At 35.6% G+C, this 14,438-nt stretch overlaps 1 protein-coding gene across 1 annotated transcript; it reads left to right on the forward strand.

Moving 5' to 3' along the window:
• The first annotated feature begins 11,047 nt into the window (after nucleotides 1-11,047).
• Nucleotides 11,048-11,587, forward strand: LOC140233974 (interleukin 17-like protein). The gene has a single exon (XM_072314062.1). It carries the CDS (start codon nucleotides 11,048-11,050, stop codon nucleotides 11,585-11,587), a length of 540 nt encoding a protein of 179 aa, XP_072170163.1.
• Nucleotides 11,588-14,438: the final 2,851 nt, after the last annotated feature.

Here is a 14,438-nt window from a genome sequence, read left to right on the forward strand (position 1 = left end):
TGAACATTTATGTTATTCAACTAAATTGTAGTATTTTGTAGTAGTATTATCACTATTACAACGGTTGTATCCGCCTCGCAAAAATCATTTGGAAAGCTGCAATCTTGTTTGCCACATTCGGTTGCCCAAATACGTATCGTTAATGAATGACGTGTTATTCACTTCAATTTGTTAGTATTGACGGTCAATTTATATATTTCTTATATTAAGAAATAAATTGACGTGTGTAGCACTGCATTTTGTGAATTACCTCCATCAAAATACATGCTTAGAAGAAAATTGCCCACATTATATGGATCTAACCTATTCATTGCAGTGCAAGGAAGTCTACTCTTTCATTATTTGAAATGAATATGCGTTGGAGGCAAAAGAGACATATATCGCGTTTGCTCATTGTCCGTAAATATTACTCGATTTTATACATTTATATTAAATGTGTTGTAGCCACTGTGTGGCAAAACTAGTTTAAGAGTCATAAAGACAGCAAAGCGACTATCTTTTGTGATGGAATGTTATTTCTCTTTTGCACTTTGACGTCCTCATGAAATGTGATTGGATCTAATACATTTATATTAAATGTTCAGTAGCCACCATGTGGCAAATATCTCTGAAAAGTCATGAAGACAGCAAAGCAAATGTATTTCATGACGTAAAATACCTCTCTTTTGCACTTTGATGTCTTCAGAAAATATGTAATAGGGCATTTTTATTCATGCATTGACATTAGGGTTCTGTAGCAAATTTATCGCCATGACTATGGAAAAGCTATCTGTTTTATACCAAAATAATTATGTCCTTTATGATGGCGTGATCTATGTTTAGTACTCTATCTATTGTTTGCGCTATCATGGCATGATTCGTCAGCTATTGTATTACATATTTTGTATGTACACTATCATTCACATGCTTAACACTTTGTAGAATGAGACTAAAGACGGTGGTTACATTCTTTCAGTTTCAGTTCGTAACAAAGTGGTTAGCCTTATTACTCCGATGTTCTTGAAAGGAGAGATATGTGTTAAGACACTCAGTAATTTCAAATGATTATAATATTACTTAAAAGAAAGAAAATACTACGCGATATACGAAAACTTTTGTGCTTTTCGTTTACACTGTGCATTGCTATACTGGATCTCGTTTATATTTACAAATGCTGAAGAATTCCTACAGATATTCATGCATTCTTACTTTGCTCATTTTGTTGTTCTGAAGCAAAATACATCCTACATGTCCAAGTGAATATTTATTCAAACATTTGATGATTGAATGGAAATAGTCTAACGTGGATCCTTTTATTGATGTATCCGTGAGGTTATGAATTTCAAGCATTGGTAGCTTGCATGAAGTTACGAAAATATCATACATTTATGCCAGTATCGTACATTTATGCCATTATAAGAATTTAATAATGTAGAACCAATCAGAATTGATCACAATTTTTTGAAACGTTATTAGAGTGATGAGAAATGTAGAGGAATTCACTATTGAGTGCGAGAGTATAGGCAAACCTGTTTCAAACTGTAACAAGTTACTGGTACGTTTAGTACATGCATTCCAAGTTCACCTTTTGGCATTGCTATGTTCACCATTTTAACATTCTTACACATACATTTGAAGACCTGAATATAAGAACGACCCAAGTCCAATTTTTGGCCAAATTCAGTTTGACACGGAAAATTGTAGCTTATGCATGGACTCATCTTGTGTATAAATGATAAATCCTAATTACCCCCGGAAGTGCCTGAAATGAATGAGTTAAATTTTATATTAATGAAAGAATGAAGGACTTGGGTCATTCTTACATTCATGTTATAGCGCCCTCTATCATCCTTCTCTCATCTCTATAGCAGAATATCATGTATATGAATCAAAGAACGACCCAAGTCCATCACACAAAATGGCCTCTCCACAATTAATGTAAATGTTAATTGTCAAAATAATATATGTTCTAATTTGTATATCAAATGTTGCCTTCCCATCACAGTTATATAGAACATTATTGAACAAATAAAAAAGATATGAAGTTTTTTTTTTAAGTTTACTCGAAATGGTCCTCCATGGACTTGGGTCGTTCTTATATTCAGATACTCATTTATTAATTGAATGTTGATTGATTTATATCAATTTTAAGTACTGGTATTATCTAAATGGTATCTTACCCTGCTGCTTCTTATTTTGCTAGCTGGCAGACGCATTTTATTCATCAAATCTCAAAGCAAAATTTTGCATCCGTATTAATAACTTTGAGTTTTCACAAGAGGCAATGATGGAGAGTGAAACAAACAGAAACATGGATGGCTGATTTTTATTATAATTTATGACATATATCTATAATGATTGGACTGTATGAGAGGGTATTAATGCTACTCTCCATCATTATAAGTACACGACTTTGTAGAGCATATTGTGTATGTACACATCTGTTATATGACACTGCTAGCACACAAGTAAACTAATATCTATGTATGTTTCATTCAAATGACAATGTGGGTGTTTTTATGTGTTTGAAGAGATGGAAAGAAAAATCAGATTAAATTAAATTTGGATATCCTTTGTATACTCATCTCAAGGTACGTAGTCTTCTTGGAGTATCTGCTTGAGAGAGATTGTGAGAGTGAGGATTTTCAGTATTTGAAGGAGTTGCTTCCAAAAGGTGGTAAATCCATTGAAAAACGACGGATTTAGCATCTTTTGGAAGCAACCTCTTTATTTATGACTAGACCGATTTTTTTTTATCTTTTTTTTTTTTAGTAAGAGGTCAGGATTTTATCCGAAGCGTTTTCATTGTTCGAAAATAAAAGCTAGGACAACATTGACACCTGGAATTTCTGTTTCTTAAGTCACAAAGCAACGATTCATAATTATAATCTATCATGAATCTGATTATTCTCGCCTCAACTGTTTTTGGAATGAGACCAAGTGATTTCCTTTTTTCACAAAAGCGCTTCTCCAAATAAACTTAGGGTTGTCACATTAAGCGTCAATATGACATTTAGGGGTAACATCGGTTATGATGTATTATATTTATGGTCGATGTTACATTTAAGGTTGATTTATCTATGGTTGTAACATATATCCTGTTTATTGCAACTGTCTCCGATTATTAAATCTAGAGTTATAATGCATCGCATTTAGGTTTGACAAGATTGTTACATTCAGAAATAGAATGTGTTACGCTTATGGTCGATATTATCATTTAGGGTTAAAACGTAATACAATAGGAATGATACAGACACGAGGAGGAGTGCACAGATTCTGTACAGTGAAGAAGAAGACACATTTAAATCTCGATCTTTGAAACGCAGAAGAGAAATAATCAGGAATTACTTGATGAAATCTGTGCGAATTTAACTCTACCCTCCTGTGGTTTTTTTTTGTTAGTTTTTTTTTTTGTCTTCAAATAACTTTCACAGGGAATATTTATGATGAAATGTCTGAAAATGAACGAAGTGCAGCAGATACGAAATTATTTCAATAGAATAACGCAGAAACTCTAGTCATAAAAATCATTTAGACGCAACTCATTTCCTCCTTTGTGGAAACATGAAAATATCTTCACAAAAAGGTTGGAATTCATCGTTGTTTTAAATTGATACGGTCAAGCTATATGACATAACCGAACATAAACGTTAAGAATATTTTGTAAGATGGTATCGCAAGCATGATGATACTACAGCCAGCCCTTACTCTCAACTGCATTCTGGTTAAAGCAAGAAAGGGCGCCTTTTCCTCCGGTTCAACGATATTCCATCAAGAGAAAGACTGAGTCTTGGAAAAGACTCTGACTACTGAGGTTAGAAAGGAGAGCGGCTGTGACCAAATTAGAAATGAAGACAGACTTGGTTGCAATAGTAGAGCAAATAAGCCGAAGAATTGTGCAAAATTTGACTAAAGCATGAAACTTTCACCATTGTTAGTAGTTGGACTTTGTTTTGTTTTGTTTTGCTGCCCAAGTTTTTCACTTTTAGTGTGCATCAGATTGTTGAAATTTAATTGTGAAATGCAAAATCTCCCCCAAACTAACTTTCGTTAGGTCCCCTTCCATATACACTTAGTGCTTTTGAGATGAACCATTTTTGTTTCTATATCATCAAAAAGTTTGTACTAGATCTTTAATTTCAGTTCCAACAAATTAAAGAAAATCCCTCTCTTGTTGGAAGGGGTAGGGTATCCTCTTTCAATTAACCCTTCCCTCTTCGGTTTCTACTCTTAGATTCAGTACACTCCTTTTACTGATAATTTTCCAAATATTCCATCATAAATGTGTATACAAGATTTTTTTTTTTTTTCTATTCTTAATGCAAAGGCCCCCTCGCATGGGAAGGGTTGGGGGACAGCCCCTTTCATACCCTCCTTGTGCTTTATCAACCTCCCCTCCATGCATTGATTATGGCTACACATTTGGGGATGGACTTTTTTTTCAAAATGGTAGTTCAGTCAAGAGCGGCACGAAATCATAGAATTGCAAACAAAAGAATATAAAAGCTCCATAATGTGGGAGAGGGATACTCCCAGCCACATCCTTCCCTCGATTGGTCTCCCTCCATAGATGGCTGACTAGTCTCTCTGATACAAATTTCGAGATATTCCTTCAAAAGTGTAAGTGTGCCAGATCGTTGAATCTTATATCTCAAAATACAAGAGCTCTCTCGAATGGGAGTGGAATATCCTACCTTCTCCAACGCTGCCCTTGCTGGGTTCCCATCCATATAGACTTAGTACACTTTGCGATCCATAACTTTCCAAATATTCCCAAAAACGTATGCATCAGATTCTAAAAATTGAAAAAAAAAAACAACTTTGTCTTCGGGAGGGGAGGGGGGCTGAGATGCGCCCACACCCCATCAACTTCCATAAAAGTGATGATGCACACGTTAAACAAGAGCTGCACTAAATCACTGATTTAAGGTCTAAAACCGCAAAAATCCAATCCCCCACCCACACCCTCTCCCCTCTGCTCCACTCCTTTGCAACACTGACTTTTGCTTACACATTATGAATGATATCTGTACTGGGCTTAGTGATTTGTCGTTAGCAGAAAAATTCACAGATATGATAAAGAATTGAAAAAAAAAGAAAATTGTTTGTTTCATTTGATTATTTGAGATTTTAAAAAAAAATCTGCAATACTATTTTTTAATCACATGAAAGTATTTGCAATATTTTGTTGATAGCAACTATTACTGACGAAAGCAACATTTTATTGATAATTTGTCAAGGAAGTAGTTTATAAGTGCATTTACCTTGACACAGCAAATGAAGATGAAATTTCACTGCATTGTGAAAAGATCATAACTTTGAATGATAATGTGGAGGAAATGTTTTTAAAAGACTTACACAGACAAAATAAAACGTATTAACCCGTTGAGGACGGACTGATTTTGCTACAACACGCATTTATATAACACGCACAACACGGAAATTGTGTTTTATGTTTAATAGGCATATTTTGTCAATCAAACAAAATCGATTATTCGGAAATATAGTGACACAGATTTATGTAATCTTTGTGATTGTAGGAAAGACATCCAAAATGTTCTGTTTTATTTCTAGTATATGCATTTGTATATAATGGGAAATCCAAGATGTTAGTAATATGTTTGTAAGGTTGTTGTAGAGGTTTTTCTTTAATTAAAGCTGGCAGGGTGGTGGGGGAGGGAGGGACATATATCTGTGTTATTTATTTATTTTTTTTTTTTGCGCAGAACCAAGAGTGTGTTTAGAAATTGACATAAATGCTAGAAATCGTGAAAATAAAAGAGAAAGTGCATATGTGACCCGCTACAGCAAAAGGATCGGAAAGTCGCGGAAGGACAATTTTCTGAAAATGGCATGGCATTATTCCCTTTCTCTTCTATTTTAATTTCATATACAGCGCAACTCATAAAAATCCGGGGTTGCGAAGATATCGATGATTTTATTAGCGCATGTCAAGTAGTTGAGGAAATCAGAGTTTCGAGATAAACGCCTTCAAAGTTTTCCTTCCGACGCTATTATGATCAAGGGAAGGCTCCTAGCGACCTCTGCGATGTGCATTCAAGCTTAGCACCAGCGGTCTACGTACAACCAATATCAGTAATCAGGATGCCACGCACTGACCAATAAGATCACTCTCTCGTTGCTACGGGCGGAGTCTAGCTGCGGCGCTAAATCCAAATCGTCGGACAGGTTTCTGTTACGTTGAAAGTCGGAAAAAGTATGGCCAAGAAAAACGCTGATTTCTTGCCTTTCCTTTGATCATTGAGCTTCGAAATTTAGGCAGATGATAAACAAAATATTAGACTGCAAAATTATACCAAAAACAAAAATCTGATTGTTTTGACCGATTTTGGTGATGTTATTTCAAACTCGATTTTCTCGGCTCAGCCGTCAGCGACTTTAGGATCCTTTTGTTGTAGCGGGTCACATATACATACAACATCACTCGGAGTAAAAATCTTCATTCATACTCTGGTTGAGCTTCGTAACAGATATATTCATAATACATACGATGAAATTTGCCTATCAAATAACGAAATTGTTTTCTTCATGTGACGTGCTAAAATGGACCATGCACACATATCGCACAATGAACATTTCCTAATAAAGGTCGTAAGATTTATTGATGTTTTTAATAGCCAGCCGTCTTACTTTTTACATCTCTATTCGGAGACAGTGCCGAATCAAATAATTATTTTTCATACTGAATCTACAGTCGCAGAACATAATTGTCCCTGTTTCCGTGTATAAAAGGAACAAATATCTGATGCAATTTCGTTGAGACTTTCCTGCCCATACAGAGGGGGAAGACCTCCGAACTATAATGATTGCATTGCAAGAGATATTGGGCATGAACTATCTGACTTGCAAACACTGATGATGGGCAGATATATCTGGCACGGCATTGTATCTCTACCTCGGACGTGTCTGTCAAGCAGTAGTAGTTAATGATATTCACTTCGTCTTAAACAATAATTAATCTAAAACCGCTTAAAGGGGATGGCTAGTAACTGATCAGTGGGAATCAGTGGGAATGCTGGGGGATGATTGTTCCAATCCTTGTGGGATTCATTTAAGAGTACATTATATATCTATTGTTGTGTGAAAGTTGTTTGCTTCAGAAGGGTCTCATATTCAAGTAATGTGCAGTTTAATGTTTCTAGGTTAGCATGTCTGTACAGTGACAAGAATTGAAACAATCATCCCCAGCATTTCCACTGATTCCCACTGATCAGTTACTAGCCATCCCCTTTAATGTAATGCAACAACACTAATATCCATTTCTTTTGTAATTAAGGTAACATTTTATCCCTGATATTAATTTGTAAGATAAGCATTTCTTTCTATGTTGACATTTTTACCCCTGGCAATTTTAGTCCTGATATGTTGCCAGTAACATTCTTAACTTGCCCTTTATGGATAAGTATTTTGATGACCTATACTTTCATACAGTATGCATTCCGCACTATTATAACATTACGGATGTTGTGGTAGACTGGTACTTCCTCTGTTACATATATTTGAACTCTTTATGTCTAATTACAGAGTACACGGAAGTGTAAGTTCCTTTCTGTAAAGTCCAAACTATGCGGAATTCTCAGAAGTGTCTAATGTCATCATTACACGTATACAGTTGGTTGTTGTTGTTGTTGTTTTTTTTTCTTGTGCCGAAGTAGTAATCATATCTCGTTCTAAAGCGTCAACGTTTTTACAAATTTATTCGACAGGTGGATGATCACGGCGGGGAAATAGTTGTTTGTAGGCAAGACAATTAACGAAGAGAAAGAAGGATGTCGATCTGATGGGACAATAGCTCATTTGGATCTTTAACTCCAAAAATAACTATTGATCCGGCGGACCTTGTTCTATCGTATCTCAGTGTATAGCATATCCTACAATACCAGGACGAGGGAAGGCTCAGATTCGAGATCTCTCTCACGTATGCATTTTTTACACCGTTTGCAACAATATGTCAAGGTCTCACACTTTATCCAGATTGTAAATGTACAATGCACTACACATAAAATTGTTTAATTAAACAATACATTTACAACGTCTCCATTCAACCTCAGCAATTCAGGTGTTGTCATTCTCCAATGATTCATCCAACATAATCACTTTTTCTTAGGTCACTCCTTATGAAGCTTTCATGTGAAAGATCGTATTTAAAACGTTTTGTCAGCTGTTTGTTGTCTAATCATCCATACTGTATCCATCCCTTAAGGAATAGCCATAGTGTTGCCACATAGTAAAATACAGTGTGATTTATAGTGTAAAACACAATGTGTTATGACACACTATAGTTACCTGTGAAATTGGGACATGTGGTAATGCGGTGTTATTATCACACTGTGGAAAATCACAGGGTGGATACTGTGGTAGGTAACACAGTATGTCAAACTGAGGCATCCCATACTGTGTTATCTATCACAGTCTCTAACACTGTGTTATCTACCATGTAATCTTTCACTCTGTGTTATCAACCACAGTCGGAAAAAAAAAATATGGGACAGTCAATAGCCATAATTAAATATACCAGAATTTACCTAATAGGCGAGTGATGAATTTCAGGACAAACATTCCCTACCTATATAACCTGTCCTTCTAATAAATAACCTCAAACAACTCATACGGCCCACTACCATTCTAGTCCTAAATAGATCTTAAATAGTCATCCTACTCTTACTTAGTCATCGGGTGTATCAGTATATATATAATTATAATCATGCTTTCAATACGCTCTTAAAAGCGCGGGTTTGTAGTCGAAATCTTTGACTGACAGCTGGCATGTCATGAAGTCATGAAGTCGTTTACTGAAGTCTTTCAATGCTATCATAAACGCGACCATGGAATGAATAATACTCATTTGTCCCCCGCATTAAAATACAGTAATTGATGCAGAATGTATCTCACAAGGAATAACTTTAAAAAAAAATATATATATATAAATCAAAACAACTTTCAGGCTTATTCTGGATTGATGAAGATTTTAGGCAATGAAAATTATTTTACAATAAATAAGATACTTTTCCAGTGAGGTATTTCTGAAACATATGGCATTATAAGGTATGGAACACAATGTCTTTTGTTTATTCTTGTAGAGTGGATAAGGGAAATATAACCAAGAGAGGATTTTGTTCTTTACATTGAAAAAATGATTTCCACTTCATGATCTACTGACTTTCCCTTAATCGTGTCATCTGAAGACGTGTGTCAGAAATTTAAAGAAAATACTCCGAGGTATTTGCCTCATTTGACATGTATTTTTTTTTAATGTGAAATTGAACGATTGCACCCATAAGTTAATATGCATGATATTTTAGGAAAAGAAATAAAAAAAAAAGAAGGCAAAGTAGCCGTGTCGCTATAATAACATGTGACACTATACTCTCATTTCGATATTTTGTTTAAAGCTTGCCGATAACACTTTGCCTTTATTTGCAGTGTTTTGTATGCAATTTGCAACACCTTCCCAGTCTCAAATATATACATAATAATTTGTCTAAAACGTGGCAAAGGTGGCGAAACCAGAAGGAGAGGGAGGGAAACTCTACTTTGTATGCCCTTTTCTACGGGAGGGGTTATGTCGACATCTCATATTTTTAGTTTCTTCTTAGCTTTCATAATACCTTCTTTTCACCTTGAAAGTCAGACATTTGTATTCCCTTGTTTCCTTGATATATGAATAAGTTATCTATAAAATAGCCACCTTTGTATGAATCAATTTGGCCTTGCTTAGGTTTATACGGTTTAGGTTTTTTTTTTCCCCTCTTCAAAAAGGAAAATATTTCCCCTGATAAATTTTCTGCTACGCTTAATTTCCCTTTTACATCAGTATCTTTCACTGTGTGTTTGTTTCAGAAACACAAACTCTGTAAAGTGACATATCCTTTTGGGTTACAAACTGTTTAATTTACGTCAGGGTTTCTCTCTATCTAAAACATTTTCATCAGAGATCTGCGTCACCAAATAATGACTTCAGAAGTTTTCTTCAGTATTCGTGCAATGAGTACTTTTGTTAGATAGTGCTCTGGTCAGTTCTTAAAATATTAAAGGATTATATCATTAGAAAAATTCCAATTTGTTATTTTTTGTTTTAAGTGGGACAACAAGTGTATTTGAGAGGCGGCTATTTTTGGATCTGTATGTACATAATGTAATTTTAGCGCCATCTCCAGGGAATTCCCTTGTCCATGGAGAGGTTTCATATTTGAACAGGTTGTACAGACGATAGGCCTTTGTTTAAACGGCACAAATAATAGTCTCGGGATGTCTGTGATAGTGGGAGGAAACTAGGAAGAATAAAGACACGTTACGTGTCCGTACAGGTGACATAATCTCCATCCGGTAAGCTGATGGTATAAAACTCGTCAGTGTGGAGTTTTTTCCATCATCTTAAGCCTGTATACTAGGGCATCCAGTGAATATCACCGAACATTTCTTGCCTGGAAGACACCTCGACGTCAACTTGCTACGTGGAGAGGACTCGTGTAAAACGGCTCAATCGGAAAAGCACGTTGCACTGCAAGAAACAAGAGGACTTCAACATCACGCTCAAAATGAATGTGAGTCCTACCACAACTTTAGTTTGACATTCAAGAAGAGTCGTGCCATTATGACTATCTTACCATCTGACAGTTGGTATCGTTGCAACTACAATTCCGCATGGTATTTCAGTTGACAGCCTGCGCTCGTTTTTCATCTAGCAAACACTCGAAAATTGTGTCATGATGAATCTTTTGTATTAGATTCAGTCCATTTCTTATTTGTCGATTAATTCTAGTTAATGTATTTTTGCAAAAGCCGTGTGTAATTAGTCTATGACAAGAAACAGAACGACAAGATTTATCATAATTACGTACTCCATTTAAATGATTTCCCATTTGCATTGAAACTCCGTTACTAGTTGAAATGCGAATAGTATTCAAGTTTTTTTTTCACTTATTATATTTTCTGCATTGACATAAGCAATTAGTTTGATATAATTTAATCCATATAGACGTATGGACGTATCATTTACCAATCTCTTACCATTTTGCCTCATCAGACCCTACTTCTACTTACGTCGATGGCAGCAGGCATCTTCCAGACGGTTACATCTTCACCAGTCCCGAGCACCTCCCAGACATGTCTGTCAATAGACGCAGCTGATTCTCATCGACGAGAACTGACCTCCAATATTTTCTATCCTCAAGCGGCAGCATTCGCCGTACAAAGTTTCAACCTGTCGACCAGTGATATGGGCTTGGCCCACACATCAAGCTGTCCGTTTGATGGCGTCTCCAGCCCGCAGAACTGCCCCGTAGGAGCGAAACCAAACGCTGGAAGTCCTGAGATCATCAACCAAGACGCCTCGTGTCCATGGACCTACGTCGAATGCTTCGATGCTGATCGTATCCCAATGGCGATCACTATGGCCCAATGTCAGTGTTCTGCATGTCTGGATCCTTACACACACGAAGTGGATCCCAACCTTCGATGTCAACCTGTGATGTACAACATGAAAGTCCTTCAGAAAACCCAGTGTGTGGATGGTCACTTCAGGTATGAGCAGAAGACCCTTCACGTCCCCGTGTCATGTGCCTGTATGCGTATGAGGCGCGTCTAGGAAGGAGTACCTTTCTCATGATAATGGAGATCGAACGTCTTCCGATTCTTGAAAAACAGACTCGGCTTAATTAATGTATTCACTATCTCATATGTGTATTCCTTGCCTTGTATTTTATCTAAATATAATGTATTTTCATCTTGCCTTTCACTGTCCCGTAAGATTGTCCAAAGTCTAATTTTGTCGAACTTCTTTAGGTAAAGATATGTGCAATCTTGACCTCATTCAGTCTGCAAACATACGGACAACAAAGTCTAAAATTCATTTAGTTTGTCTATTGATCGTGCGTTCACAATCAACTTCTGCTGGTTGCACGTTTGTTTATATCATTATTTTTTTTTAAAGAACCTATCATCTTCAGGAAGAAGAAGAAGTCATAATGTTCTGGCATTTCCTCTTAAATGGAAACGCCCCAAATTTACAGAATCTGAAATGACGTCTCAAAATGGACATGTTCATCATACGTGAAAACTGCCTAGGCAAAATCAGTGTCTAGTAGTATCGCATCATCTTTATACTTGAATTGAAACATAATTAATCAAAGACAAAGACTTGACTATATTAATTGTAGACGTCCACATGTAGTCTAGGAGCAATGTTATCCGCTTTTGTGCAGCATCATCCTTAATATTCAATAACCTATTATCTTTTAACACATTACATCATTAATCACAACATGCTTTTCTTGAATACGTTATGTACGACATGCAAATATTTGTAAATGTCCTATGGACAAATTGGTATATTTGTAAAGTGCCTGCGAGTACTTATTCGTATAGAATGTAATATATATTACTCAATGATGAGTGCGGAAAAAATGTTTGGTTTGACGTTAAGTAGCCACTATGTGGCGGTAATTTGTATCAACTTGAAGAAAAAATGTTCATATTAGTATAAAGATATCTTGTTAAATTTATTCTTACGTATTTCATTCATTTACTGTATATTTATTATTCTGTGTATATTAAGCCATGCAAATTTGCGTTTACTTTTTTTTTGAATAAGTTATATTGTTATATGAAAATTTCATGTCTTACTGCTTCTTTCTTCAAACCTATGTCTATGCGAGTCTTTCTCGTGTTTAATAAAAGCTATAGAAAATGAAACAAAAGAAGATGTCTGCTTTGTATTGGTTTTGGAGCATCCACTAGATAATGAAGTTTTTAAGTGCGCGGTATCATAGCAACAGTGACGTAGAGAGTGTCATGATAAGATCTTCAAAGTTTGATTTTTTATGTTATTAAAAGTGAATCTGATCTTTAGGGAGAAACTTTATCCTTCCTCCCCCCTCCCGCTTGGCGATATGCTACAGAGAACTCCGTGAGAGTTTAGGTGCATTATGCCTAGATTATAGCGCCATCAGCGTCAGCAAAAAGAGTTACAAGTCCGTGTTGTCCAGCATGGAATCAATGCACCTAAGAACAGTCGGCACATATCAAGTCTATTGGTATTGTGGCTCTGGCTCTTCCTATCAAATGTGGCTAGCATTAAAGTTTCAATACGAGCTGGTGGTTATCTGAATGATAACAAGCAATGGGCGTGGGGTAGGGCATATCGTTTGCTTCAAAATCTTTTCTTACTCTCAGTCAACGAACAAATAATGTACCGCAGAATGAAACAACATTATTACAATTGTATACCAGTATGTAGCATGGATATTAATGAAAATAACATTGTGAGAATTATGGAAAAATATAATCACTCTTATTATACAGACGCAGTGATATATCATATACAACAGTGTCAAAGCAGCAGTATTCATTATAATATGTATGAAGCAAGTAATATAGACTAGTAGTTTTGTGTTTGTTTACATTACTCTCCTTTTAAAGGGACTGTATATCACAGTACTGGTTGAGGTGGGGATTCATGTTTTGAACATTCTTAAGTGAGATTATGAGAAACCTCTTATGAAATATGAAAGAGCTTGTAATTTTAAGAAGGATTCAACGTTTATTTGATGACAACTGGTTTTCAAATGTCCAAGATATCAAACAATACAAGGCGACAGGCCACGCCTTTTATTAGGATCTCTTTGTTTCCCTTTGTTTTTGGATATCGCAGCCATTTCAAAACCAATTTTCATCAAATAAACTTATTATACCCCTTATGCATTTTATGCATTTTGACATCTCATAGAGTGGTTTAATATCTAGCAAAACGTTAAAAGCTAAATCCTCACCTCACCCAGAACTGTACACACCATCTAACATCAATATCTTCTGTAACCGTCTATCCAAAACACCGTTTTAAACCAGCGCAATTCTTTGTCCATTTTTTTTCTTGATTGCTAGTCAATAACACCTTAATAAAACACAATTTTAATATCTTTGGACAATATTGATTTTAACCCTCGTAAAAACTAACTGTCTTTGAAAACTAGTTAAGATCATTCCACAATAGTTGTGAATCTAACATTGTCCTCAAATATTTATCAGTATATCAAAGTATACAAAGTGAAGTGATCATTTGCTGCTCACTCCATTAGAAGTCATGCTGCTCTTACACAGACAATGTGAAAATATGTTATTATAGCTGCTGCGTTTTTGTCTTGTCAACCATGACACAAATGATTATTGTTTGTTAGCATTCTTAGCCTGAATAAAACGAGTAAACAACTGTACTGCACACAGTGATATACTTATGAAGAAAGCTTGCAACTCAGATGGAATTTCCAATGCAGATTTCTAAAAAAAAAAAAACTCTTTGAGCGTCATTATAGCTCGAGTGATTAGTTCATGTCGGGAAAACTATACATTCTTTCTGTAAAGAAAAAAAAATATAACAAAATTGAAAACCGAGAGCGCTCACCATTCGTTATTACCATATAGGATTCGTGATTCATGCAATT

The sequence above is a fragment of the Diadema setosum genome, chromosome 10 (genome assembly GCF_964275005.1).
Source record: "Diadema setosum chromosome 10, eeDiaSeto1, whole genome shotgun sequence".
In the NCBI taxonomy this organism is placed as follows: domain Eukaryota; kingdom Metazoa; phylum Echinodermata; class Echinoidea; order Diadematoida; family Diadematidae; genus Diadema; species Diadema setosum.